The sequence below is a fragment of the Sinocyclocheilus anshuiensis genome, unplaced genomic scaffold, assembly GCF_001515605.1.
Source record: "Sinocyclocheilus anshuiensis isolate Anshui unplaced genomic scaffold, SAMN03320099.WGS_v1.1 scaffold676, whole genome shotgun sequence".
NCBI classification, from domain to species: domain Eukaryota; kingdom Metazoa; phylum Chordata; class Actinopteri; order Cypriniformes; family Cyprinidae; genus Sinocyclocheilus; species Sinocyclocheilus anshuiensis.
The window spans coordinates 1,848,582-1,875,516 of record NW_015558579.1 but is presented as its reverse complement, the minus strand read 5'-3'; the positions used below and the strand labels follow the sequence as shown (position 1 = coordinate 1,875,516).

Here is a 26,935-nt window from a genome sequence, read left to right as displayed (position 1 = left end):
GTAGCAGTATTTGCTTATTTTTATTGTCAAAACAGTATGAGATTTAATCCTACATTTTCTTGGAATTAGCTCTATGTATTGTACATGTTTATACATATTTACAGAGGTACTTTACAGTTACATCATATTCCTTGTTACTGTTACATTTTCAAAACTATATTATAGTTTTATATTTGTGGTGCTGCACACTTTACTTATAGGCTTTCATTAAAAGAGCTTTACTGTAAGCATGTTCTTTATTTGTTTTTACAACCTGAGGGAGCATAAATTATTTTCTGTGGTAATCAACAGCACACTTAAGAGCTTAAGTTGTAAATGACCCGTAATATTCCTTTAATGCAGTCTTACTTTCTGAAGCTATAACTAGAGCAAGTATCCGCATTCACTCACCATTGTGTAGTCCAGAACACTCAGCCCATCCTCATTAACAGCCAGCCACACTCGAGTTTGCTCCAATGAAGAGGGAGGCAATGGCTGTGCACCAACAGAGTGGGAGTAAAAGGAGAAATTCTGTCATGTTTTAACAAGCCCTCTTGTGAAAAATACATCTGAAAATCTTTCTAGAAAATAGCAGTCAGTTTTATCAGTGGCTAAGGAAACTGTCACCTTATCTACTGTACATCTGATCTTACCTTGGCACTGAACAGCTTGGCGCCAAACAGAGGCCACTTGCGGGCCACGGTCAGGTAGATTCTCACACATTCAGAGGCTGTGCATCCACGAAGGACAGACCACTTAGTGGCCAAACGCTCAGCGGGTTCCCTGTGGGACAAAGTTGCGATTAAAGATTGCATGTTCTTTTTAAATGAAGAAAAACAACAGTAAGCATATCATATTACAGTTAATAAAGAAAAGTATAATATGGTAAAATAGGTAAATTTGGCATTCTATGGTCAAACATTAGTATAAAACTAAATGATTATATGTTAAAAATGATTCCACAAAGCTGCATTTATATATTAAAAATATATATTTATACTAAATTAAACTGTATATAATTAAATGCTAAATATAGATTACAAATGTAATATAAATGTATACATAATATACAGTGTTATTATATTTTGATTTGTAAATGGGGCATTCTTTGGTCAAACATCAGAATAAATAATTCCAAAAAGTGTATTAATATATATAAATTGAAAATGATATATGATAAATTAAAGATAAATTATTCTATTATATCATTACAATTTATTATATAATTATAATTATTCTAAAATACATACTATTATATAAAAATGATACATCTTTACTCTATAGCCTTTCCTGATTTTTCATTTATGGATTAGTAATTGTTATCTTAGATTTTTTTTAATTCAGATTTTATTTTATTTTATATTTTACTGTACTTTAGGATTGTTTTGTGCAATCGCATCAAGTTGTCCTAAAATTGAATAAGGCACACAAAAATTAATCAATGATTTTTCAATCAATCATGTCATCCTTTTTTTTTTTTTTGAAAATTATTGTGAAATTGTGAACATTTTTATTTTGTTATATGAGATTATATGATGATACATAATAATTGTGAATGAACATACTGAAACAAAAAGTTATATCATATATCATGCATATTCTAAATCAATATATAATAAACTGCTACAGATTAATTACCACTAATGTAATATAATATAATCATGAACATGAAGTGATTATAATGAACACAAAATCAAATCAATGTGAATTTACCTAAGCTGCTCGATGCTGCATTCCTGCTTGTAGCGTTTAGGGTAAAAACGCTCCAGTACCTGCAGAAGGACCTGTTGGGTCTTCGACTGAGAAGAAGCAGTGGGAGACATTGCTGGCCGGTCTAAGTCACCATGCTCGACCTAAAAGATAAATGTGAGTGAGGTGTATTTGTGATCCACCACTTCAAATACACTTACCCTCGAACACTTGATCCACTTTAACACACACCTGTGCCATCAGCGCAGCCACCTCCAGGCCCAGTTCCTTACTGACAGGGAAGTGCCCTTGTTGTACCTCTTCATTTACTTGATAAGCCAGCAGGAGGCGCTCTCGCTCAGTCTCCCCCTTAGCCTGAGCTCGGAAACACAGTCTACAAGGAAGATTGAATACTTTTAAAACCCTAACATTATTAATCTATTGACAAAAACATTCTTAATACTTGGTTTCAATAGATACAAAACCACAGTTTCTCAAACATACCTGCTTTTATAAGTGAGACGGACAATCCGTGTTCCCTCATATTTTCCAGGATGAAGTTCTTTCAGTGCCTGTTCCCACTTTGAGATCACATCACAAATCTGCAGCAGAAGATAAAAAAGCATTCCGCTAATTTTCTTGCAGCACAGAATAGATAGACTAAAATGTTTTTGTGGTTGTAAAAAGCTCTGATATTTAATGTTCATTTCATACTTTATTGCTTGGCTGCAGGCAATGCTCCAGGTCTTTTCCAGAGGGGTCGTCAGTGAAGAGCGCAAAGCCTGAAATCTGTGGCTTCCTCATGCCTGCTCTCTGGTTGACTGTGTTCAGGAACTCCTCCACTGTGGTGGAACCATCAAAACCTACAACCTAGAGAGAGATGGAGGAAGGGAAGAGGCAGCAGCATTCTGAAAGCCTGTCCTGCTTTAGTAAAACTGTTGACACTTATACATTCCATATAATACATCAAAGACACTGTTTACACCTGACATTAGCATCCATCTTTGTGACCATATCATGAGTAGTCAATGCTGAATTCAGGTGTTTGTTTGTTTATTTTCTTCTTAACGCCATTCCAGCATCGAATACAGGTGTTAATGGGGTCTAAAATCCTGAATGCATCTTAATACCAAGTGTTAACAGGAAAAAAGTATTTATTTATTTATTTATTTTAAATGGAACAGTCTATTGAAACTTCACACATAATATTCTTTTTAAAAATGCAATTGTGTTTTTGTTGAGTGCCATATTTGATACATCAGGCTTTTATGGTTCAAATAGTGTGATATATAAGAATACGGAGTTCATATTCGAGGAGAAAAAAACCCACCTCAGTTTTATTCAGAGGCCCAAAGTGAGCAAAAAATACAGTGCAATGCAATATAATGATGACTGAGAGATGCACAAATAAACAAAAGCCTAATTTTTTTTTTTTTTAAGTTGCTTTAGTCCAGTCAATGTTCATCTTGAAATATTACTAACAATAAAATTATTCTTACATTTACTTCATATAAATTAGTAAAGATTTCACAGCACAAAGACAAGAAAAAAAACACTAAAAAATATAGAGACTATGATTCAGAGGGCAGAAGGCATGCAGTAGATTGTGTACAACAGGATTTTTAGTTAATTATGTTGATAATTTACAAGCCTTAGAAATTTGCGTCTCGAGCATGATACAGTAGGCTTTACAGAGTGCCAGATCAATGGGAACAGAACGTGTTGGTGTGTACCTCATAAGTGTTGTTCATGAAGTGAACAGGTATGCTGAAGGGGAGCGAGTGATGGTAGGGGTTTCTCAGCAGAATAGACAGAATTTCCATTCGTGAAGGCTTTGCCTCTCTCTCTCCATTCTGTAAGGTTCTCTCTACCGAGCGCTGGCAGTACACAGCATACTTCCCCACTTCAGTCCTGTGGGTGTACACACATAAACACAGGCTTTCAAATTCAATTACATGAGGCATCACTGCAAAAACCCTTATTCGTATCGGTATCTAAGTCTTGTTTTGCAGTAAGCACATCAAAACTCCCTATTTTTTTTCTTATTATTTTTGAAGCAGCCTTTTTTGACAGTGATTTGAATTTAATTAATTAAGTAAGATATACTGTATATGACATTCTTAAATTATGTAAGATGTAAATTTTAAGATGTAAAATTTACATCTAAATATATAGCTATTAATTCAAATATACACTTCCATTCTTAGTTTTTTTTTTGCAAGAAATTCATGAAATTTATAAAAAATTGATAGTAACAACTTTAATAATGTTACAAAAGATTTCAAATAAATGCTTTTTAAATTAGAATGATTTCTAAAGAATCATTTTAAAATATAAAAAAAAAAAAATTAAAACAGTTTATTTTAAGTTTAAAAAATATTTCACAGTATTACTGTTTTACTGTGTTTTTGCTGAAAGGAATGCAGCCTCAGTGAGCAGAAAAGACTTCTTTCAAATACATTTAAATGTAAAACTTGTAAACAGTGGTGTATAGTTGTAAATCTGAACATATAGTTATGAATCTGAATGTATAAAATGTAAATTCTTAAAATATACAGTATTTATAAATACTGAATAAACCAGAACATATATTATAAATGTGACCCTGGACCACAAAAAAACAGTCATAAGTCGCACGGGTATATTATATTTGTAGCAATAGCCAACAATACATTGTATGGGTCAAAATTATGGATTTTTCTTTTATGCCAAAAATCATTAGGATATTAAGTAAAGATCATGTTCCATGAAGATATTTTGTAAATTTCCTACTGTAAATATATCAAAACTTAATTTTTGATTAGTAATATGCATTGCTAAGAACTTCATTTGGACAGATTTAAAGGCGATTTTCTCAATATTTAGATTTTTTTGCACCCTCAGATTCCAGATTTTCAAAGAGTTCTCAGACAAATATTGTCCTATATTAACAAACCATACATAAATGGAAAGCTTATTTATTCAGCTTTCAGAAGATGAAAAAATCTCAATTTCAAGAAATTGACCCTTATGACTGGTTTTGTGGTCCAGGGTCACAAATGATGTATTGATAACATATTACAAAATATGTTTATAAATCAAAATATACAGTTATAATCCTGAATATATAGTTGTAATTCCAAATATCTGTATATAATAATACAACTATTCACAAACTATATATTCAGATTTATTTGTACATATTATAAATATAAATATATATTTGAGAATTAGTCTGTGAGGGAAATTTATTAGTGGAATTTATTCAACACATTGTACTTCATGGAGTGAGTGAGTGAGTGAGTGTGTGGCCAGTGACCTGGGATCTGCATTCCGCTGCAGGTACTGTCTGAGGTACCACAGGAAATGGTGCTGAGGCAGGAAGAGAGCTACACACAATGATAACAGCTGCCAGCACTGAGAAAGAAAAAGAAGAGCGGTGAGATATAGAAACATAAAACACTTCATATGACGATACAGTGTGAAATGTGTGTGTGCACAAATATGACACTGACCTGCGTGAGGGCATAGTTGTGAGGAGTGCGGCAGTGGGTCTGTTTGATCAGCTGACAGTACATCTCATTCTGCAGTTCTGGATGTGTTAGGCACACCTGCAGTGCATTCTGGGCCAGCGAGGTGTGGTAGTCGATGGAGGGAGACTCCACCAGCACATTGATGAACAGCTGACATGACTACCAGGGGGGCAAAACAATAACTTATTTGTATGTGTGTGGGTCAATGACACTAAATTATTTCCTTATTTATTAGTTTATACAAAAATACATTTAAAAATGCTGTTCATGAAAACAGTCCATAACAATGTCAGATAACTGGACCTTTTTATGATCACACAAAGTTAGTTCAGGTTGTAAAATGTAATGTGGTGTAACGACGGCCACCCAAAATATATTATATTTATGGAGAAATAAAATAAAATTTAGATTTATAATTCATTTAATTAATTATACATTTAATTTATTATTTAGTTTCATTTTATTTCACTTTACATATTTAGATGTGTTCTCTCACATGTATCCAAGACATGTATTTTTTACTTGATAGACACCGCATGACATTTAAAGAACCGTTAAATAGATTTTTATCTTGAAATTGGCATAAAGGTTTTTTAAAACCATATGAGCGGACAGAGAAAAGCTAGAAATATATGGCACTACCATCTGTGATGAGAACAGAACAACCAGCAGATGGCGAACTCCTCACACAACATGTTAACGCACACAGCTGGTTCTGTAGCCATACAGACAGTGCGTGCAACAACACGCTTTACTTACTTATTAACATTCCGTTTCTGTTCGTACAGAAATTCTTACAATGCAAATTCAATCAAGTCAGGATGGAGCTGTCAACCCCCCATTCATTACTTCAGAGTGGGAGGCTTTTTCTTTCAGTATCGAATGACTACCTAAAAAGCCCGTCTGATCTTCAAAGAGCACTGAGGGCTGCGCACGATGCTAGCTCTCGAGGATACGCCATTGAACAGTCAATAGGGCATAATGTCTGCAAACCTCTGGAGAACAGGGTTGTCAATAGAAAACGGGAGCCTGAGGAGAAACTACGGGTTACTGGAATGAGACTATCTCTCCAAACGCTGTCAGCGATCCTCTTTGAACTCAGAATGAAATGTTTAGGCCTGTCCTCAAAATGAGACGTTACAGGGCTAGTGCCATTTCCCACACAAAGTGCTGAGTACCACTTGTTTAGAAGTCATTACTAGAAGTAGTGATGCTACTAACTGCATTTCTTGCATAATGGATAACTGTAACAAACCCTAATTCACTTTTTTCACATTATTTACATGTAGCTTTACAAATGGGGCACAATTAAGTGAACATAAGTGCATTCTCCTAGAAAGTCTGTGTTGAAGTGAGGATTGTGATTCATTCTTGTGAATGGTTTGAATCCATTAACCAAAAAGCTTCATTCGGATTCATTCCCTGATTAGTTTAGCTACTTTTGTTGCAGGTTACATGGTTAAGCCAGTAGGTGGCATCAAGCAACTGTATTTTTTGTGTGTTTAAGTCATTAAATCATTCACTCAACCAAGTCGTTACAAAACAACCTAGTTATTCACAACTGAAGAAACGTATCATCCTAATTCACATTTATAAATCTACCAAGAGATTTCAGCATCGTGTTTCGCCCAAAAATGACAACAAAGCAGATCTGTTATTTTCCCTCTGTTTTGTGAACTGCTGAGCATGACTTTTATAATATTTAGATATTTATCTAAATACATTGGTATTGTTAAGTAAAACTAAAACTATTACAAATTGTTTTTGTTAACTGAAAAAAAATCTAAAATAAATATTAGATGAAAAACAACTTAAAAATCAGAACTGTTGCTTTGGCAACTAAATGAAATAAAGTAAGTTTAAGTACTTGACTTGAAAAATAAATAAATAAATAAAAGCTGAACAGAAATATTAACCAAAACAAAAAAAAAAAGACATAAGCACATAACAAAATTACTCAAACTTAAAATGAAATGAAAAACTTAATAAAATCAAAATATATAAACCTCAGCTAATTCAAAATATGAATAAATACTATAATATAATAAATAAATAATACTAAAATAACAGATTATATGAAGTCATTTTATTTGTATCATTGGCCGTTTTTATGCATGCTTAATTCTTACACCGTCTTACTATTCATTAATAATTGTACATTCATGAATAAAATACCTGATTTGCTCACTTCATTTTCAAATTAGATGGCTTGTTAGTTCAGTTATTTTGGATTTTTGTTCAGATTCAAAATGAGATGATTTTAAATCTGAACAACACTCAGAATGAGCTGAATGAACAAGCCATCTCATGTTCAGTTAAGGAGACAAGACGTTAATATATTAATATATCATCCAGGCTAATTAATTGTTTAAATTACTTAGTTTGAGGTTATATAGAAAGGCTGCATATATTTGATCAAAAATACAGTACAAAAAGTAATATTGTAAAATATTTTTATACTTTAAAATAACTTATTTATTTCTGTTCTCCGTTATTTCTGTGGCAAAGCTGAATTTTACAGCCATTACTCAAGTCTTCAGTGTCAAATGATTCTTTAGAAATCATTCTAATATGCTGATTTTATTAATATACTGACCACATTTACTATTGACCCCGAATTTTTGAACGGTAGTTTATGCCGTGCTCATTTAATTTCATCATGTGCATTCAAATTATACTGGTCATCAACCAGCCTGCTATTTTGATACCAGCAGCTGTTTCTGCTTCAGTTTAGAGTAGTTTTTATTATATTGTTAGCCATGATTTAGTTTATGTGTTCCCATTTGACACCGTAATAGAGATCCTAAATGTTTTGTGCCAAAAAACCTCTGATTTTATTACGAGTACTGTATCCAAGTACTACTGTTTCGAAAGTGTAGTCTGAACTACTATAAATTATGAGTAGCATGTATCTTGGCAAGCTACAGTTTCAAAGCAGCTTCCCCAACATGACTACACTGCAGAGAGTTTTTTTTACGTCAATCAGAGCCAAATCCAGCTCATTATCTCCTGCGCTATAATGAGCACAAGGCCTCCCATCACAGCCTTTGATCCTGCTGTGGGAGACACAGTAGCTCTCTCACACACAGGGACAGGACGGCACCATTAACCCTCAGGAGAGGAGGACGAGGACAACTTAGAAGTGTCTCAAGAGATGGAGTGACTCTTCAAGGAAGATAAAGACAACAAGAGGACATAAAGACTAGAGCGTTTGTCAATGTGAGAGTAAAAGAAGACACAGACGAGAGCGTTCACCTTAAAGAGCTTGAGAGCCTCTGTTTGGAGAGCCTCGGAGGGCAGTGTGGTGAGAGGGTACCGCAGACCCTCTTTACTGAAACACAACACTTCACGTTTCCACAGAGCGGAGTCTGCACGCATGAACACACAACAGATTGAAAAACAAATGAAAATGACACAACAGCTGTTATCAGGCCATAAGAACTGGTCGTAAACACTGTCTGGGGTCTAAATAGAGTCATTCAATCTGTCTGTCTCGATTTAAAACCATCCATCAAGTGACTTGAGAAGCAGTTGTACATGTTGTAGAAGTGTGCGGTTGGTAGATATTTAAAAGTAACTTCTGACCTGGGTCTCCATCCACATCCAACAGCTTGCCAATCAGCTGCTCGTACTCTGTGCCCACTCTCAAGCTGGCACAACTGCCCGCCGCGACGGTCAGGTGGTACAGCCAGGTGTCCTATAAGAAAGACGGCAAAAGACTAGGTTTGAATGCGGATGTATAACTGAGATTAATTTCATTTACCAAAAGGAGTGACACTATTGAACAGCTGAAGTGATGCTGAAAAACTAAAGTTAGTAATGTAGCTCAGTCATATTATTGTTAAACTATTAAAGGGATACTCCACCCCAAAATGAAAATTCTGTCATTAATCACTTACCCCCATGTCGTTCCAAACCCGTAAAAGCTTCGTTCGTCTTCAGAACACAATTTAAGATATTTTGGATGAAAACCGGGAGGCTTGTGACTGTCCCATTGACTGCCAAGTAAATTACACTGTCAAGGTCCAGAAAAGGATGAAAGACATCGTCAGAATAGTCCATCTGCCATCAGTGGTTCAACCGTAACGTTATGAAGTGACAAGAATACTTTTTGTACGCGAAGAAAACAAAAATAACGACTTTATTCAACAATTCGTCTCCTCTGTGTCTAACAAAGCTTTTACGGGTTTGGAACGACATGGGGGTAAGTGATTAATGACAGAATTTTCATTTTGGGGTGGAGTATCCCTTTAAAGTCATTTTTGTTAATTGAAATAAATTTTAAATAATATATTAGATGTTATATGATATTAGATGAAAAATCAGAAATGCTGTTTGGCAGCTAATTGATATTAAAGGTGCAATAGGTGATTGTCTTCATAAACATTTTTTGTTATGCTGGTTGAAATTCTCTTCACATCCCGATAGCAATCATTAAGTTAAGTGGTCTAAATGTAGCGAAGAAAACAAAAATAACGACTTTATTCAACAATTCGTCTCCTCTGTGTCTCTCTGCATCACTGTAGTGCCATTTTTGAGAATATCCGCTGAACGCAAGCATCGTATGCTATTCTGTGTCAGCCGCGACACAAGGATACGTTTTCTACATGTATTTACGCTTGGATTTGAACGAAAACGGCGCATCTGTTTCACATCCCAATAGCAATCATTAAGTTAAGTGGTCTAAATGTATTTATCTGTATTTATATATTCTGTGGAATTGGGCATAGGACCTAGAAATGTTCGTTCAATCAAAACGCTCGGTCCGAGCGCAGGCTAAAGTTAGCATTTTCCAAGATCTCCTACTGCACCTTTAAGTATAAAAAGAAGTACTAAAATGACTGAAACTTAAATTGAAATAAAAATGAAAGCTAAATAAATTTTTTTTAAAACAAATGTCAAAAAGCCCATAAAATTACTAAAACTAAAATTATAAAAAAGCTAACTCAAAATATTTAAAAAGTACTATAGTATAAAAATAGTATTAGAAAGTATAAAATAGTATACTATACTAAAAATAGTATAAAAATAACAGTAAACGAACTGATGTACCATTTTCAGAAACATGCAATTTTTTCCAAAGAGTAGCAGAGTAGTATTACAATTTAGAATTTTAGTCAATCAGTTAATTTAGATGTTTCTTTTGAGTCACAGACTTCTGTGCAGACTAAGCTAAATGCTGTTTCTGTTCATCAAATAATCCTGAAAAAAGTAGCATGTTTCCTGCTAAAAAATAAATAAATAAATAAAAAATGAAGCAACACTGATTTCTGATTTCAACATTGATAATACGGTAATAAGAAATGTTTCTTGAGCACCAAATCAGCATAGGGTAATTTCTGAAGGATCATGTGACACTGAAGACTGAAGTAATGACTGCTAAAAAAATCAGCTTTGCAATCACAGGAATAAATTACATTTTAAAATATAATAAAATAGAAAACAGGTAACTTAAACAGTAATAATATTTCACAATATTATTGTTTTTACTGTATCTTTGATCACATAAATGTAGCCCTGGTGAGCGTAAGAGACTTCTTTCAAAAACATTACAAAATCCTACCAACCCCAAACTTTTGAAAGCTAGTGTATATAACGGTTTTTGGTTTTATTGATGTTATTTTGTTGACAAGTTGATTTGTTTAAATAGTAATGCTGTCATCGTAGCAAAGTGTTGTGCTTAACAACACTAATAATAACATACCTTCATGGAGAATGGATTTGCATATGAATAAAGTATTTTACATATTGTATTATAATAAACAAAAAGCAGCATTTAGGTAAATGCTAGGCAAAATTCAGATTGTGTTTGCGGTGTAAGTGGTACCTTTTCTTGTTTAGTGCCGACAAGCAGGTAGGTGGGGCTTTGCTCTTTGGGATGAACCACTAAAGTGAAGTGAGAGGAGAGGAAGCCCCGCCCACCTGCTTCATAATCCTCATCAGAGTCACATGACCTGTCCACTTCTTCCACCCGTGCTTCCCGAACACGTAGCTGACCCAGTGGGAACTGCCACAAACACATATTTGATCTCAGCACAATAGCATCTTAAGCATAAATTAATTTACAAATTACCTGAATATATACTTTTTATTTTAACATTTAAAATACACACATGAACTTCCATGGAAACTAAAATCACTTTGAATTGAATGAAGCTAAAGATATCCACCTTGTCATCCTGGTTTCGGTAGTAGTGGAAGACTTTCCCAATCAAAGCACACCACACAAGCTTTGAATGACCATGTTTCACCTGTAGTAAAATAAAGACATCGTCAAAAATATGGAGAGAGAAAGATGGAGCAAAACAGGATCTTAATACCAGGCGTAAACAGGCTCAATATATTAAATATGTGGTTTATATTGCTTCCAGTTTATTCGTCAAACTGAAAATGGATGGTCAAATAAAATGCATTCAAACAGACAAATCATGCCATTATGAACACACCCATTTGACAAGACATCCTGAAGGTCAATACACAAGCACAGCCACATACAGAAAAAGAAAAACATTAATTATTTTAGTTTTTTATGCTGAACTGTCAATCAAAACCCTTCAGATGTGGCGAAGTGGATGCACTGACATGCTGGACTAGATACAATGTTCAAATACTGTGGATTTGACTAGATGAATTATTAGACTTTTTAGAGTTAGTTTGTGGCTAACGTCATAAGGTAATACCTATTCAAGAGTAAAACTAAAAAAAAACAATCGAATATTCATTGGGCTAAGCGAGACGGGATCATTCTCACACCTTAAAGGGATAGTTCACCCAAAATTGACATTTGTTGTCGTTATTTAGTCACCCTCATGTCATTCCAAACTTGTATGAGGTTCTTTCTTATGCTGAACATAAAAGAAGATATTTGGAAGAATGTTGGTAATCAAACAGTTGATAGTCCCCACTGACTTCCATAGTATTTCTTTCCCTATTATGGAAGTCAATGGGGACCAACAACTGTTTGGTTCTTCAAAATTCTTCAAAATATCTTCTTTCGTGTTAAACATATGAAAGAAACTCATACAGGTTTGGAACGACATGAGGAGGAGTAAATGATGTCAACATTTTCATTTTGGGGTGAACTATTCCTTTAATAACACTCCTGTGAGCTCTTACCTTAGTTAGCCAGCCTCGCACCGTGGGCTTAGCTTCTTTATCCATGGAAATTGGTCCACTGGCCTGGACCTTGAGAACATTTTGGAGAACTCTGATCCAGTCCTCCAGGATATTTGGGGAGTCTGCAGCCAAGTAAAAGGTCTTCTTCTCTGTAATTAACTAGAAACGACACGCAGATGAGAAAAACATGGACAGAGATTTAGTCAACAAAACTGGTTAACCATTCAATGACTATGATGGCACTGGTATTAAAATTCTGTCTCATTCCGATAAGCAGATAAATATTTTCATTTTATGGCTGATGATAACAGATATTAAAATTTAAATGTTAAGATAAAAAAATATCTGGTCTACATAAATACAAAATAAAACAAAAAATCAATTAAATAAATAAAGAGGCTCATAACTGATATATTGTACTACAACTACATGTTGTCTTAATAGACAACAATTCTAAATAATTTCTACCATTATGCAACGTCCAGTAGAATTTATTCCAAGTCAGTTAATAACAGCAAAACAGATGGCCCACAATAAATTCAACAACACATTCTATGATTATTATATTAAATAAAATACTAAAAACTAATAAGTCTGTCTTCTCCGTGTCGTCCATAAGGTAACTGAAAATTTGCCATTATGAGTAAAGATTTTAAATCATCTCAACCATGATGGAATGTATTGCAGAATTACTTCCAAGTCATGTGGTAACAGTAAAACACGTCCAGATGATCTACAATAAATACTGCAAGATATTTTATGATTATGATATTCAATTCCTCCCAAATTGTGATTACACTGATTCAAGACTAAGGAAATTATACATAATTCTCCATTATTATTATTATTACGCCTTTGAAAACCCAATAATAACAGCACTTAAGAGCTGAACATCCCCTCAAAACGCAAGCGAAACTCATGTGATACCCATATCAGGCTGTTTCTGAAAGCCTCAAGCTGACAGATTTGTTAAAGGCTGTATCAGCGTGTGTCTCTCACCTGGAATGTCTGAGCTCCCTCTCCGCGGGCTATATGACACGAAGAGTTCAGCTCCATTTGGCCCTGAGGTTTCCGGATCACGTCACTCTGAGAGCAGAACAAAGGCAGATATCATCAGTAGTGTAACTCTAAACTTCCTCCTCTCACACCGTCTCTCAAATACCGCCGCAGAGTTGTGGAAAAGCCTACTCACCGGCGACTTATAGTACAAGATCTCCCCGTTCCTCAGAATGAACCAGCGCCTCTTCCAAGCTTTCACCTGACTGCCCATTTTCAGCAAGTAACCCGTCTTTTCTAGAGTCTCCTATATTGAAAGGCACATACAAAGACGTTAAACATGGACAATCTGTCTTACTTCGAACTCTATGGATAGGATTGAGGTGAATGGGAATGCTAACTGATAGCTTTCTCCAGTATTACAGACCTCCTTGGACTAATACTAAAATGTAAGAATAGACTGAATAATAGTTACAAAGAAGAACCTCTGTACTAAAAAAATAGGCCTTCTCGCTATTAACAAACCATTAACTACGACTTTTGCCTCTATAAACTCCTAATTTGCTGCTTATTAATAGTTAGGAAGGTATTTAAGTTTAGGTATTGGGTAGGATTAGGGATGTAGAATATGGTCATGTAGAATATGTGCTTTATAAGTACAAATAAACAGCCAATATGTTAATAACAGGCATGCTAATGTGAGAATTGGTCCCTATACTAAAGTGTTACCGAAAGACAGTAAAAAAATCGTTCTTTTCTAGTAAAAATATTTCTATTTCAAATAATTGCTGTTCTTTTGAACTTTCTATTCATCAAAAAAAATCCTGAGAAAAAAAACACGTATCAGTTTATTAAGCAGCACAACTGTTTCCAACTGTGATGACCATAAAAACAAAAACAAAACAAGAATGTTAGAATGATTTCTGAAGGATCACGTCATGTGACACTGAAGACTGGAGTAATAGCTGAAACATCTTACAGACTCTAGATTTTTGGATGGTAATGTAGATTAGAAGACAAATATTGAGGCGGCTCAAATGTGGAGCTCAGAAACGTACCGGTCCGACACTCTCGCATGAGTAGGACGAGGTACGTTGCACCTTGTGCTCAGGCTCTGAGCAGTCACTGTCCAGTGAGTATGCATCCGGTGGAATGGCATAGTCACTCTCTGAACTGATGGAGGACATAGACACACCTGTGGGACAAAACACATGTCCAAGTTGTCCAAACATGTCCAAGAGATGAACCTTGGTCTTTGAGTATTTCGAGCAATTTTTTTTTTCTTTATAAAAACAAAATTTACACACTTTTATTATTACAAAACTAGTTTATTACATAAAAAAAGTTAAATAAAAAGATTTTGAAAGCCTAAGAGTGTATTATTTGACAGATTTCCTCACCTCTTTTGACAGCGCGGGGGCTGCCTGGGGTACTGCCCTTCTTATCTGGCACCAATGTGGATGTGTGCAGGCTGGCCAATGAGCTGCTGTCGTCTTCTGAACCCGAGTCATCATCAGGGAGAGGGACACTGCTGATCTGAGTTGCTTTCTGAAAGAGCAGAGTCACATTGTGGGAAGGATGAGAAAGACACTACATTTTGTACTATTTTAAAGGTTTCTCTCAGTCCTTGTTATGTCACATTTGTGAGCTTAGAATTAGTTAAGTCTCATACTAATGATGTAGTCTTACCCCTTTAAGTGTGGAGTACACAGGCACACTGATGTTCTTATAAATGAGGTGGGTGAAGGGGCCAGTTGTTGAGTGCTGAGGTTGGGTGGATACTGGAGAAGCAAACGAACAACACATGGGCACTTGCAAAAAGTCTGCAAAGTTGTAAAAAAAATCATAGGGCCTGGGTGGGCACTTCAATATAATTTCATAAGGCCTTTCCATTTACAGACACCAGTGAAATAGCCAAATATGGTGTTTGTACATTTAATTAGCTTATTTTTTTATTCAATTAAATTTTCTTTGTTATAGCAGGTAAACTCTACCATTTAAAAGTTTGTGTCTGCAAAATGTAAATATTTTTGAAAGGAATCCACGTTTACTTGATCAAAAATACAAAAAATCAGAAATCATTCTGATGTACTGATTTAGTGCTCAAAAAATGTCTTATTATCAGTATTGAAAACAAGGTTGAACAGCATTTATTTGAAATAGAAATATTTTGTTACATAATAAAATGTATTTATTTACTGTCACTTTTGATTACTTTAATGCATCCTGGTTGTATTCATTTCATTCATGTCCAATTAATTTTCAGTAATTTTCTTGTTTATAATTACTGAAGGATCATTCAATAAAAATTTCAACTCACAAAAGCATTTTTTGAGCTGAGCAAGACTAGAAAATGCATTCTTTTTTAAGCCTGAAAATTCCAATTTTATAATTCCCTAATATTTCCAGGTTTTCCATGACTATAGCAACCCTTCATAATTCTAACAGGTTAAGAACCAAAAAATCTGGACATTTAAATATCCCAGAACACAACTCTATATGGCCATGTACATACTGTAGCTAAATGTGTGTCACTTTTATTCAGAGCACTTAATCAATTTCTTTATTAATTCACTGGCAAATTGTGACAGCAGTCTCTCTCCACCATAGTTGCTCCCATCAGCCCTTCTCTGTTTAAGTGCAGCCCATGCATTATGGTCCAGAGAGGGCATGCCGTTTTAAAAGCAGCAGTTTAAATAAAACACAGTGCTTGTCAATGATGGTTAGGTAAAAATTTCCGGTCGCTAATATTATTTTGCTCCAAAACAGCATCTGTGTTTGAAGTGACCCAGTTTAGACTTTTACACAGGATCTGCAACCTAAAATCAACTTTTCAGCCAACCGCTCGATGTTCAGTGGTAACGGCGTGGAAGAGTTAAATGTGGCCGTCACTTCCAAAATGTTGTAGTAAGTTTGTATTAAAGTAAATATATGATCAGACTTGTGTCTCACTGCAGCATAGAGCACAGTTTTTGTAAGTTTTGTTGTAGAGTTGAGGTGGAGAGATGTGAAATTCTCGCTAAGATAATTACACAGCGCTTTTATCCTTTCATCACGGCTGATTGAAAAGCAGGGTTTCCATTCTCAACCTCTACTCACAGACCCAGTTGTCCTCTAAAAGCCTCTTAGAAGCTTGAATAAATGGAGATCACACCTGCACAGGTGTGTTCCCCTTAGGTGAGAGGAAGTGACATCAAACAAGTCCTGACTTCTAATTGACAGATCCAAGAGCATCTGTTCATATGGCATTATAACAGTAAGTTGCAAGAACTGCCAGCAAGGTGCGGGTGACAGACATAAACTGAGTGATCTGTGATTGTTACTGATTGGTTGACTGACCTCTCCCAATAGTCTTAGCTCCAAGACAGGCCTCTGAGACTCTCATTCCTGATTTAGCTACCGCATAGATCCGGCTCTCCTGAAAAACACACCAAGTAACATGAAAACAGTGATATAGATTTATCATCTAAAATTGGCTACTATAGTGCTAGGGTGATGTGGGTGGTTGCCAGGGTGTTGCAATGTGGTTGCTAAATATTTTTAGTGTTTTTTTTAGTTTTCTTTTACAGTACGTTAAGCTCACCTCAAGCATTTTGAAAACTTGCACTACCTGCTTAGTATCTACAAATTAGTTTGGAACTAACACTTACTTAATGGTACTTAATTTGACTTAATTGCACCATTAATTCATAAACTAATCAGGAAATAGTTATCTATTATATTAATTATATTCATTACACCTATTATAGTTGTATAAGAAATTACCCTCAAAAGTTTGGGATCGGTAAGATTTTGTAAAAATGTCTTTGAAGTCTCGTCTAAATTTATTTGATCAAAAATATAGTAAAAACAGTAATATTGTGAAATATTATTACAATTTAAAATGACTGTTTTCCATTTTAATATATTTTAAAATGTAGTTTATTCTTAAAGCTTTTTGTTTTTATATTTTAACTAAGTTTAATAATGTTAAAAATGTAGAAATGCACCAGGTGCTCATTTACATTACAAGCAGTGCTTGTACCAACTTGCTAACTTGTAATAGCAGATCTGTCCTCAACAAGCCACACAATTTGAGGTCCAAGCCATAGTATTCTTTCCTGTCTTACCCAAGAAGGAAATCGGTGCAGAGGTGGTGTAGGTGGTTTAAGAGCTTCTGGGTCCATCATTTCAAACTCCTTGGCCAAGCCCTCAAATAAGGCTCCATCAGTGGGCTGGGCTTCCATCTCCACCACACCCTCCATGCTTTCTGGAGGCCCTTCATCAATGTCCGTCTCCTCTAGCCCATGTGTGGAAACTGTGCCGGGGACCAGACTGTGGTAGGATGGAGAGGTGCAGTTTCCGATATCAATACTGACATTGACCTGATGGAGGCGCTCTATGCCGGGCTGTGGCTGACTGCGGTGTTTCTTCACAAGCTGGATGCTGTCACGGGGGGTTAGAGGGGTGCGAACTTTGGGCAGGGTCATGCTGGTACCCAAGGGTAAAGCCAGAGGGAAGGGGCATGACAGAGGCAGGCATACTAATGGGGGTGAGAGGGACACAGGAGGAGGGCTTTTAGGAGTGGGGGTAGGTGTGTCGAAGCCACCCCGACCAGGAGTCTCATACGCTGAGGAGGATGAGGAAGAGGATGAGGAAGAAGAGCGAAGGCGCTGGGAACGAAATTTGCTGTTGAGTTCGTCAGAAGAGTGATCTCTGTCTGAGGCTCCTCCCACTGCTCTCTCACGTGCCACTCCAAAAGAAGGCTCCGCCCCTTCTGCGCTCTCTTTTATTGAGATTGTGTTGTCAACACCATCTTGACTAGACTTATGAGAGTCTCCTTTGTCTTGTAATGTGGGAAGTAAAGATGCACTATGAAAAGCGGAATCGCAACCCTCCGTGATTTTCCTTTTGCTATCTGCAATTTGCGACATAAACACATATTCAGTTAAAAATTAATATGAAAGCTGAAACATTCAAAAAGTGCAACATGGACCATTTAAAAGCTTAAAATAATAGAAATTATTTTAATTAATAATTTTATTTTTAAATTATGTAATATTTTATTATTATTTTTATTTTTTTTTTATTATTTAATATTTGTATTATTATATGTTTTATTATAGTGATCCCCCGAAAAGTGCAACATGGACCATTTAAAAGCTAAAAAAATTTAAATTAATTATTTAAAAAAAATTATTTAATATTTTATGATTATATGTTTTAGTGATCCCCCGAAATTTAGGCAACCGAAAATATTAGGCCGAAATAGAAAAGGCATTTTTGGTTTTGGACAAAATAATTTTGACAGGCCAAAATCATTGACACTTATAATTAATAATATGCTTAATTGAACAGTGATGTTTAATAAGCATACAATAAACTACAACAGGTAAACATGTCAGCAGTGTGGACGCACTTCACAATAACCAAAAATGATACTACAGTAGAAATGTGTCAAATCTGTTCAGCAAAAATATCTTTGACTAATAATTGTGGTGCATCACTAATATGTTTTGTTAATTCTAATTATATTTAAGAATTATTTTGATAAAATCTCGATGTACCATGTGAATACTCTAACAACACAGTTGATCTTTTTATGGAATTTATGCAAACTGCAAAAACTAAATAACAATTAAATAATTGCCATGGCATTGTTGCTAAAACTGAGTACAATAAATATCAATCATAACAGAAACAGAGGTTGTTTTTACAAAGAAATCTTAAAGGTACAGTATCAAAACCAGCCTGGTTAAAGCTGAGGGCAGAAAATGGTTGCTACAAGGAACCATGTCTAACTTAATAAGTGGATTTTAAAAACAATAAAGTGTCAAATTTGGTTTTACACTATAAGTCAACATTTTTAATTTTTTTAATTTTACGTATGTTCCATGAGTAAACCTGAAAAAATTACAATGTACCTGTAGAGCTGGCTATGCGAGATCCTGTCAATCTCCAACCCTCCTCCTGGGCAGGTGGTGTCCCGGGGCAGCTGGGAGGCTGGAGTGGGCTGGAGGGGACCAGATGGGCATCCACCGCTGGAGACATGGGCCTCTCGAGAAGAGCTGACAGAAACACAGTGAGATATGTGACCCTGGACCACAAAACCAGTCATAAGGGTCACTTTTTTAAAATTGAGATTTATCCTTCATCTGAAAGCTGGATAAATACGCTTTCCATCGATATATGGTTTGTTAAGATTGGACAATATTTGGCCGAGATCTGAGGGTGCAAAAAAATCTAAATATTGAGAAAATCGCCTTTTAAGTTGTCCAAATGAAGTTCATATCAATGCATATTACTAATCAAAAATTAAGTTTGAATTTAATTGCACCATTAATTCATAAACTAATCAGGAAATAGTTATCTATTATATTAATTATATTCATTACACCTATTATAGTTGTATAAGAAATTACCCTCAAAAGTTTGGGATCGGTAAGATTTTGTAAAAATGTCTTTGAAGTCTCGTCTAAATTTATTTGATCAAAAATATAGTAAAAACAGTAATATTGTGAAATATTATTACAATTTAAAATGACTGTTTTCCATTTTAATATATTTTAAAATGTAGTTTATTCTTAAAGCTTTTTTTAAGCTTAAGTAAAGCTTTTTTCAGCATCATTCAGTCTTCAGTGTCACATGATCCTTCAAAAATCATTCTAATATGCTGATTTGGAGCTCAAGAAACATTAATTATTACGCTCAATGTTGAAAACAGTTGTGCTGCATATTATTTTTTGTGAAACCCATGATAATTTTTTCAGGATTCTGTGATGAACAGAGAGTTCAAAAGTACAGCATTCATTACATCTTTAGTAACATTATTAATGTCTTTAATTTAAATTTCAAACAATTTAATATGCCCTGGCAAAATAAAAGTAATAATTTTACAAATCACTAACTTTTAAATGGTAGTGTATACTACCATTTTTATATTACTATATGTATACTAAAATATATCATAATCAAAGTTTTATTACATTTAAAACAGTCAAAAGTAATATATATATATATATAAAAATCGCCTTTTAAGTTGTCCAAATGAAGTTCATATCAATGCATATTACTAATCAAAAATTAAGTTTGAATATATTTACAGTAGGAAATTTACAAAATATTTTCATGGAACATGATCTTTACTTAATATCCCAATGATTTTGGCATAAAAGAAAAATCAATAATTTTGACCCATACAATGTACAATTGCTACAAATATCCCCCAGTGACTTAAGACTGGTTTTGTGGTCCAGGGTCACATATATACAAACATGAGCAAAAACAAATGGTAAAAGGAAAGAAACTATGTTTACTCTGAAGCTTGTCTTGCAGTATGAGGATCTGCTCAGCCTGCTTCAGGTTTGCCTTCTTCAACTGCTGGTTCTCTGTTTCCATCTACAAGACACAAAAAGATGAGAAAGATCAATGGCATGCTCTGTTTCATCAAATGCTTTTTTTTTTATCCACAGCACTTCCATGTTTCAACTAACCTCTCGTAACTTAAATGTGACCCAGTCTTTGATTTTGGCAGCTTTTTCTTCAATTATCTTTGCCTCTTGTGCTCGAACCAAGTTCTGCAGATAAAGAGGGCCGTTTTGAGAGTTTAATGAACAAACATGGCCATCTCTTCCTCTCTGTGATGTCTTTTCTCTTTACCTGCTTCTCCAGCTGTCCTTCGAGTCTCTTTATGATCATGTCTTTCTCCTGAATTTGACTGTTCAACTCTTGATAACGCCTGTACAACGAGTTTTCCGATTCACTGGGCTGCACATTTGCAGACTTCAGTTTCTCCTCCATAATGTGGACCTACAATAGCAATCTTGGTTAAATCCTCAAGATAAATGTGGTTTTTATGATTGTAATTTTCAGGAAAGAGTTGCCATTTATGCTCCCATGACATGAATTTTTAAAATGCATTCTACAATTTGAGACAAAAATATTGACCTTAAATAAAATGGTGTGGTGTGCTAATATTTGCTAGCTAAGGCTATACATTCAACCTTGTAACTTCAACAGCAACAAATTATGAAAGTAACAGTGTTAAAAAAATTACATTGTAATGAAAAAAAATTGCCAATGTGTGATTTATTACAAGGCACACTGCAGCTGAATGAGTTATATATTGTTAATAAATTGTCAATGAAAATTCTGGCAAATAGGATAGCTACTACTTCCAGAGAATTATCCAAATACAGTAAATTATGGAAAATAAACAAAAGGAGGGATCGTGGTACAACAGCCATACCTGTTTTTCAGCGTTCTCTGCCCGCTGGTCGGCCTCAATCACTCTTTGTTCCAACTCCTGCATCTATACAAATAAACAAAACACAGAGATCATGGATTATTCTTTTTAGGCTAGGATGTGTGTGTGTGTGAGATGGTTATATAAACTATGAATGTATGATAAACTATAAGAATAATCTACTGTATATCTGCTTTTGAGTGGCGTTATCTGTCATGCTTAAATGATTTTGATCATAATCTGGCACTAAATACTGAGGGCATGTTGTACTGGTGCGGGTTTGGGCACGCTCATGCCACAATCCACTGCGGTCATCAACAAGACCACCATGATGGCCTGACAGCACTGGAAAAAGGTTAGGGCACATCCTAGTAAACAAGCCACCCCCACTCAAGTTGGGAAGTTAGGACAAGTTTCCAGCAAGTAATGTTTCTGCACATACTGTGAAATGTCTTGTTGCTTGTCATGGCAAAAAAATAAAAACAATAAAACAAAAAAGTGATTTATTACTTGTCAATCTATAGTATCACGCCTGGTTAGGACATGGGGTACTGTTGTGTAATTTGTAATTGTTTATTTAATTTTTTTGTTATGTTTTAATTTTGTTTCTATTTTTGTGATGTTTCTAGCTTTGTTTTTATTTTTTTATTTAATTTGTCATTTAATCTTTTTTTGTTGTTTTTATGTTGGTTCTATTTTGTTTTTGTTTGTTATGTTTCTAGATTTGTTGTTTAGTTTTTCATTTAATCTTTTCTGTTTTCTTTCTCATTTAGTTTTTCATTTAGTTTTGTTTATTTTCTCTTTTTTCGTTGCATGTTTAAGTTCCAGTTTGTTGCTTTGTATCCAATTTTATTCGTATATTATACAGTATGTATATGTTTTCATTTGAAAATATGTGAGTATTTTAAGCGTGGCCAGGACAATCTTAATGAGACTTAAAGTGACGCAGAAATCATGATTCTTCAATTAGTTTGCACTTTTCTTTATTTTAAATCTGGAATAAAATTCTAAACTAAAACCACATATATGCAACAATCACATACTACCAATGGCCTTAGAAACTGAAATGACTCTAAATGTTTTCATACATATTATTAAAGAAACTGAATAAATAATTGACTCTAATGAGTTTTACTTATTTCAAAGTTACAAAAATGATGCTACAGCTTGATGTTTAGTTTTGTGCAGTGATTCGTTTGCAGAAAGTGACAAATGACAAATGGCTGTGTGCAAATCTCTTATATGAAGATTATTTGGGGGTGCTTTCAAGCGGCAACCTTCCGCTCTCTCTCGTGAAACCAACACTGAAGTGACTAAAACTGCAATTCATCGACTGGCCGCTAGAGGCTGGCTCCAAAAGGGAGTTAGTCCCATAGACTCCCCATGTTAACTTTACAGCAGAAAAAAATATGTTTACAGCCTGGTACAAAAAGTGGTTTTGGTCTATATAGCTAATTTTGCCCTTCATGACAACTGTGAGGGGGGTAAATTTCTGCATAATGTTATGTTATGCAAAAGTTCTGCATAATTAAGGGCGTGGCCACTTGAGTGACAGGTGGATTGCCGCTGCTGTCACCACCGTCAAGCTAGGTGGGCGTGGTTTCAGCAACCAGCTCCCGCCTCTTTACCCATTTTCGATTATCCGGGAGTGACGCGCGGTGACGCGCTACCAAGATGGCGACGGCCGTCTCCGCCTACTTTAGGCTTCAAAAACGCTCTTCGGAAACCTACGGGTGACGTCACATGTCCATGTTTTTATACAGTCTATGGGTGCTTTATGCAAATTACTAACTGCAGGCGCACACTTCTGCATTTAGAAAAACCTGGATTCATCTACATTAAAATGAGAGAAAGAAAAAAATAATGTGTATTTGTTCCTGTTGTGAAGATGGTAACTTGGTAAAAGAATCTTCTCATGCAAGTATGCAACATTTAACTGCTAATGAATGAAACTCAGTGAAAGATAAAGAAGAGGTGAAGGGGGAAAAGGCAGTTGGAAGTTGTTCTCATCTATGCATGGATTATATCTCTTCACACAGAATCACTTTTGCAAATATATAGATTATATATTATAGATTATAGATTTATATTAAACTGCACACTTTGTAAATAACATATCTGCACACTAATAAACATAATTTATCTAAACTTTTGCAAATATATAGATTATATATTATAGATTATAGATTTATATTAAACTGCACACTTTGTAAATAACATATCTGCACACTAATAAACATATCTGTACATTTATCTAAACAATTCATTTTTTCCTATACTTCTATTTCTGTATATAGTACATTATTACATTTTTCTAATTTTTCTTTTTTTATTATATTAGTGTTATATTACATCCCTACTGTGTTATTCCTATGTATGTCTGCACTATCATGTATGTCTGCACTATGTTTGTACTTTCTTCTACACTAGAAGCTCCTGTCGTCAAGTCAAATTCCTTGTGTGTGTAAACATACTTGGTAATAAAGCTCTTCTGATTCTGATTCTGATTCTGATTAACGTAAGATTATTAGAACTCACACAAACAGAGTTCTTGGCCATGACATGCCTTGCGCTTAATGTTTCATGAGCTCACTGACCCAGTAAAAAGGAGGACAAGCATACTAATGGATTCCCACTGTATGACAGAGCACTTCTTTTTTTTTTTAATTCTTTGTTCTTTCCCTTTTTCTTTCCACCCTTTCTCATTCCTCGAGCCAAAAGTACAGGGATTCCCAGGAGGCACCCACTCCATGTGAGCATTCTCTGAGTGTCGGGGCCAAAAAGGAGCCTGTGGGGTCATTGTATGGAGGTGTGACTCTTCACCCAAGGGTCAGCAAATGTACAGAAATGAATAGACGACACGGTGACAAATATGAACAAGGACATGCTTTCGCTGACACTCCATCAATCCGCATTACTATGGGAATAGTGTCTACTCAACCCAAGCTCAGCACTGACCTCAGGTTAGCCTTACCCACTCAGCAATGATTCACTGAGCATTAAGAGCTATTCAACAACTATGTCGTAAAGTTTACTGGTGGTGAGTGGAGAGTGTTGAGCCACTGGCCTCACACAGAACGATGCAGTGAATTTCAAGATAGTAGTACAGCCATTAGTCAGATTAGATACCATATTTAATTTCACACAAACAAAATTAGGTGGTAAAAAACTGAAGGAAAAAATTAATTATTAATTTTACAATGTATTCAGAAATCTTTTGTTACCTTTATTTCTATAGCGCTTTATACAATACAGATTGTTTCAAAGCAGCTTTACAGGGATAAACAGGAAAATACTGATTTAATTTTGCAACACAGAGATCAATTCTGCTGTCAATTCAGTGTTGATTCTGTTCTGCTGCATATAATCTTCGCAACCCCCGTTTTCCTCAGATATTGTCTACTGGGAATTAATGTAATAGTCAATTAACCGAAACTGAAATGAAAGTTTTAATTTAGCTGAAAACTAAAAACAAAAGCAAAAATAGTTTGGGTAATTCAATTTGTGTAACTTAACATGGTATGTTGTTCAGGTAGTTGATGTTCTTAGGTGCTAAAATAAACCAGTCATAGTAAATTTCTTTAGCAATAAGTAAATGGTAACTTCACAACTGGAATGGACAACACTTTTGTTCCTCACAGCTTATTTTTGTTCATGTCAAATTAAACATGGAATCATTCTGACTTAAGTTTACAGACTTAAACACTGCATTAGCATGAATTTTGTGATACTTAAAAAAAAAAAAATAATGCAAACAGCTCAACGAAATAGCTTAACATCGATCCTAAGTTTAAGACCAATGCTAAGACACAACACATCGTCCTGATTCAACAGAAGACTGCGGATGGACTGATGGTTGACTGGGATGACAGGCCACAGGTTAAACAGGTGGGGGCAAGGCAGCTGCTCAGGCATCGAACAACAAGGTATGTGAAACATTTAACAACTGTTCTTCTGCAGTTGCTATTGGAAAATGCAAAGAAGGTTTCCTTCTTGGTTGAACTCCAGAACTTCCTTAACCACCTGACTTAACCGCCTCAGAATATGGAAGCAGAGAATGTGAACTATGCATTAATGACTGTGGAAATCACCAGCATAGCATCCATCTGCTATCGGTCTCTTAATAAAACATAACCTTTTTACAGTAAAGCTGAGGTTCAATATCTTTATAAACTAATGAGAGTGTGAAAAGTGTGCAGGAGAGTTAATTTTTTTTTAAAAAGTGCCCACTGTTGAAGAAACATCAAACTACTGCCTGAAAACGTAATGATTAACCATATTAGGTACAGACACCAAAAGCCTGAAACAACCAATGGCTCAATAATTAATTAGAGAACTATGCAAGAAGATAAGGGCTAATGAAGAAGGGATGGTGTATTTAAAAATGGAGCAAGATTATAGAATGGAAATTGGGTGAGTTTGAGAAACCAAGCGATAGCAAGAAAGTATTATTGCTATTGCAGGCTAATCCTCCTGTCTGGCAGCTCATTAGAAACGAGACTGTACTACAGAGAGCATGAAGAACTAGGCCAAATTCAACATGAGGACCAACGTACTAAATCTTCTACATCTACTTTCCCATTTTAAATACAAACACATGTGGCACATAAAGACCGAGTGAAGTCACATCAACACGATCAGAACTGAAGTACAACTACATCTGACACTTTCAACTGAAGTAAATAAAAATACATTAGTAATTATGTTCAGAATAGAAAACTTGCATAGCATACAAGCTTACTGCATATTTTACACTTAAATACTGTCAGTGTATGTAAAACAGTATATATTATGCAACAATACATCTCAAACAGTTGTATGCTGTTGCATGAGGATAGTCGCTAATTATGAGTTTGAGATTCTTTAAGTTCTTGTGGTGCCATCAGCCAATCAGTGTTGCCATGACATCATTTCCTGCAGCTCCAGCATGACAATGGGCGAATTCCAAACGGAAGTGAGCACCCCTATGCCCTACTCCCTTCAAAGGGCAGAGTGTTGAAGTGTGTTCTTTGAAGGGTGTAGGGCATTACTGTCTCGTATAAGCGTTTGGAACTCCCTTGGCGAAGGGAATGACTGACCAAATGTTACCTTGACAACGCTACACGTGCGTGCAGCATACAGCACTCCACCAGTTGTTGCAAATATATATTTCTTCTTATTATTATTATTTTATTCAAATATTGTCTAATTGTGTCTGATTTACTATTAAACGTTTTCAAACTTAACTTGCTTAAACTTGCCTACACTACCGTCTTAAATTATATTTCTATCACTGACGAAAAATATGTTGTCTTACATTAAAATAGACAAATTTAATTAGCCTATTCTATTTACGTTTGTATGTGAACTCGAAATCAACCCCAACTTTGCTTTAAAGAGCATCGCAAGATCTCCTAACCGAAGATCACATGATCACAAA

General features: G+C 35.1%; 1 protein-coding gene across 2 annotated transcripts in view; it reads right to left on the bottom strand.

The window, feature by feature from the left end:
* plekhh1 (pleckstrin homology domain containing, family H (with MyTH4 domain) member 1) overlaps positions 1-26,935 on the bottom strand; it is a 50,222-nt gene that overhangs the window by 6,540 nt on the left and 16,747 nt on the right. For both annotated transcript variants that reach the window (XM_016475469.1, XM_016475470.1), the window contains exons 3-28: positions 21,520-21,582; positions 20,931-21,080; positions 20,765-20,848; positions 20,588-20,669; positions 19,196-19,339; positions 17,402-18,189; positions 16,632-16,710; positions 14,982-15,073; positions 14,693-14,840; positions 14,351-14,487; positions 13,489-13,599; positions 13,296-13,382; positions 12,297-12,455; positions 11,351-11,431; positions 11,008-11,187; positions 8,766-8,877; positions 8,436-8,548; positions 5,163-5,339; positions 4,967-5,064; positions 3,402-3,579; positions 2,383-2,538; positions 2,173-2,270; positions 1,921-2,062; positions 1,693-1,832; positions 633-762; positions 391-474 (exon numbers count right to left, since the gene is read on the bottom strand). In XM_016475469.1, coding sequence (XP_016330955.1) covers positions 391-474; positions 633-762; positions 1,693-1,832; positions 1,921-2,062; positions 2,173-2,270; positions 2,383-2,538; positions 3,402-3,579; positions 4,967-5,064; positions 5,163-5,339; positions 8,436-8,548; positions 8,766-8,877; positions 11,008-11,187; positions 11,351-11,431; positions 12,297-12,455; positions 13,296-13,382; positions 13,489-13,599; positions 14,351-14,487; positions 14,693-14,840; positions 14,982-15,073; positions 16,632-16,710; positions 17,402-18,189; positions 19,196-19,339; positions 20,588-20,669; positions 20,765-20,848; positions 20,931-21,080; positions 21,520-21,582 — 3,813 coding nt within the window. The remainder of the gene's footprint in view (positions 1-390; positions 475-632; positions 763-1,692; positions 1,833-1,920; positions 2,063-2,172; positions 2,271-2,382; positions 2,539-3,401; positions 3,580-4,966; positions 5,065-5,162; positions 5,340-8,435; positions 8,549-8,765; positions 8,878-11,007; positions 11,188-11,350; positions 11,432-12,296; positions 12,456-13,295; positions 13,383-13,488; positions 13,600-14,350; positions 14,488-14,692; positions 14,841-14,981; positions 15,074-16,631; positions 16,711-17,401; positions 18,190-19,195; positions 19,340-20,587; positions 20,670-20,764; positions 20,849-20,930; positions 21,081-21,519; positions 21,583-26,935) is intronic.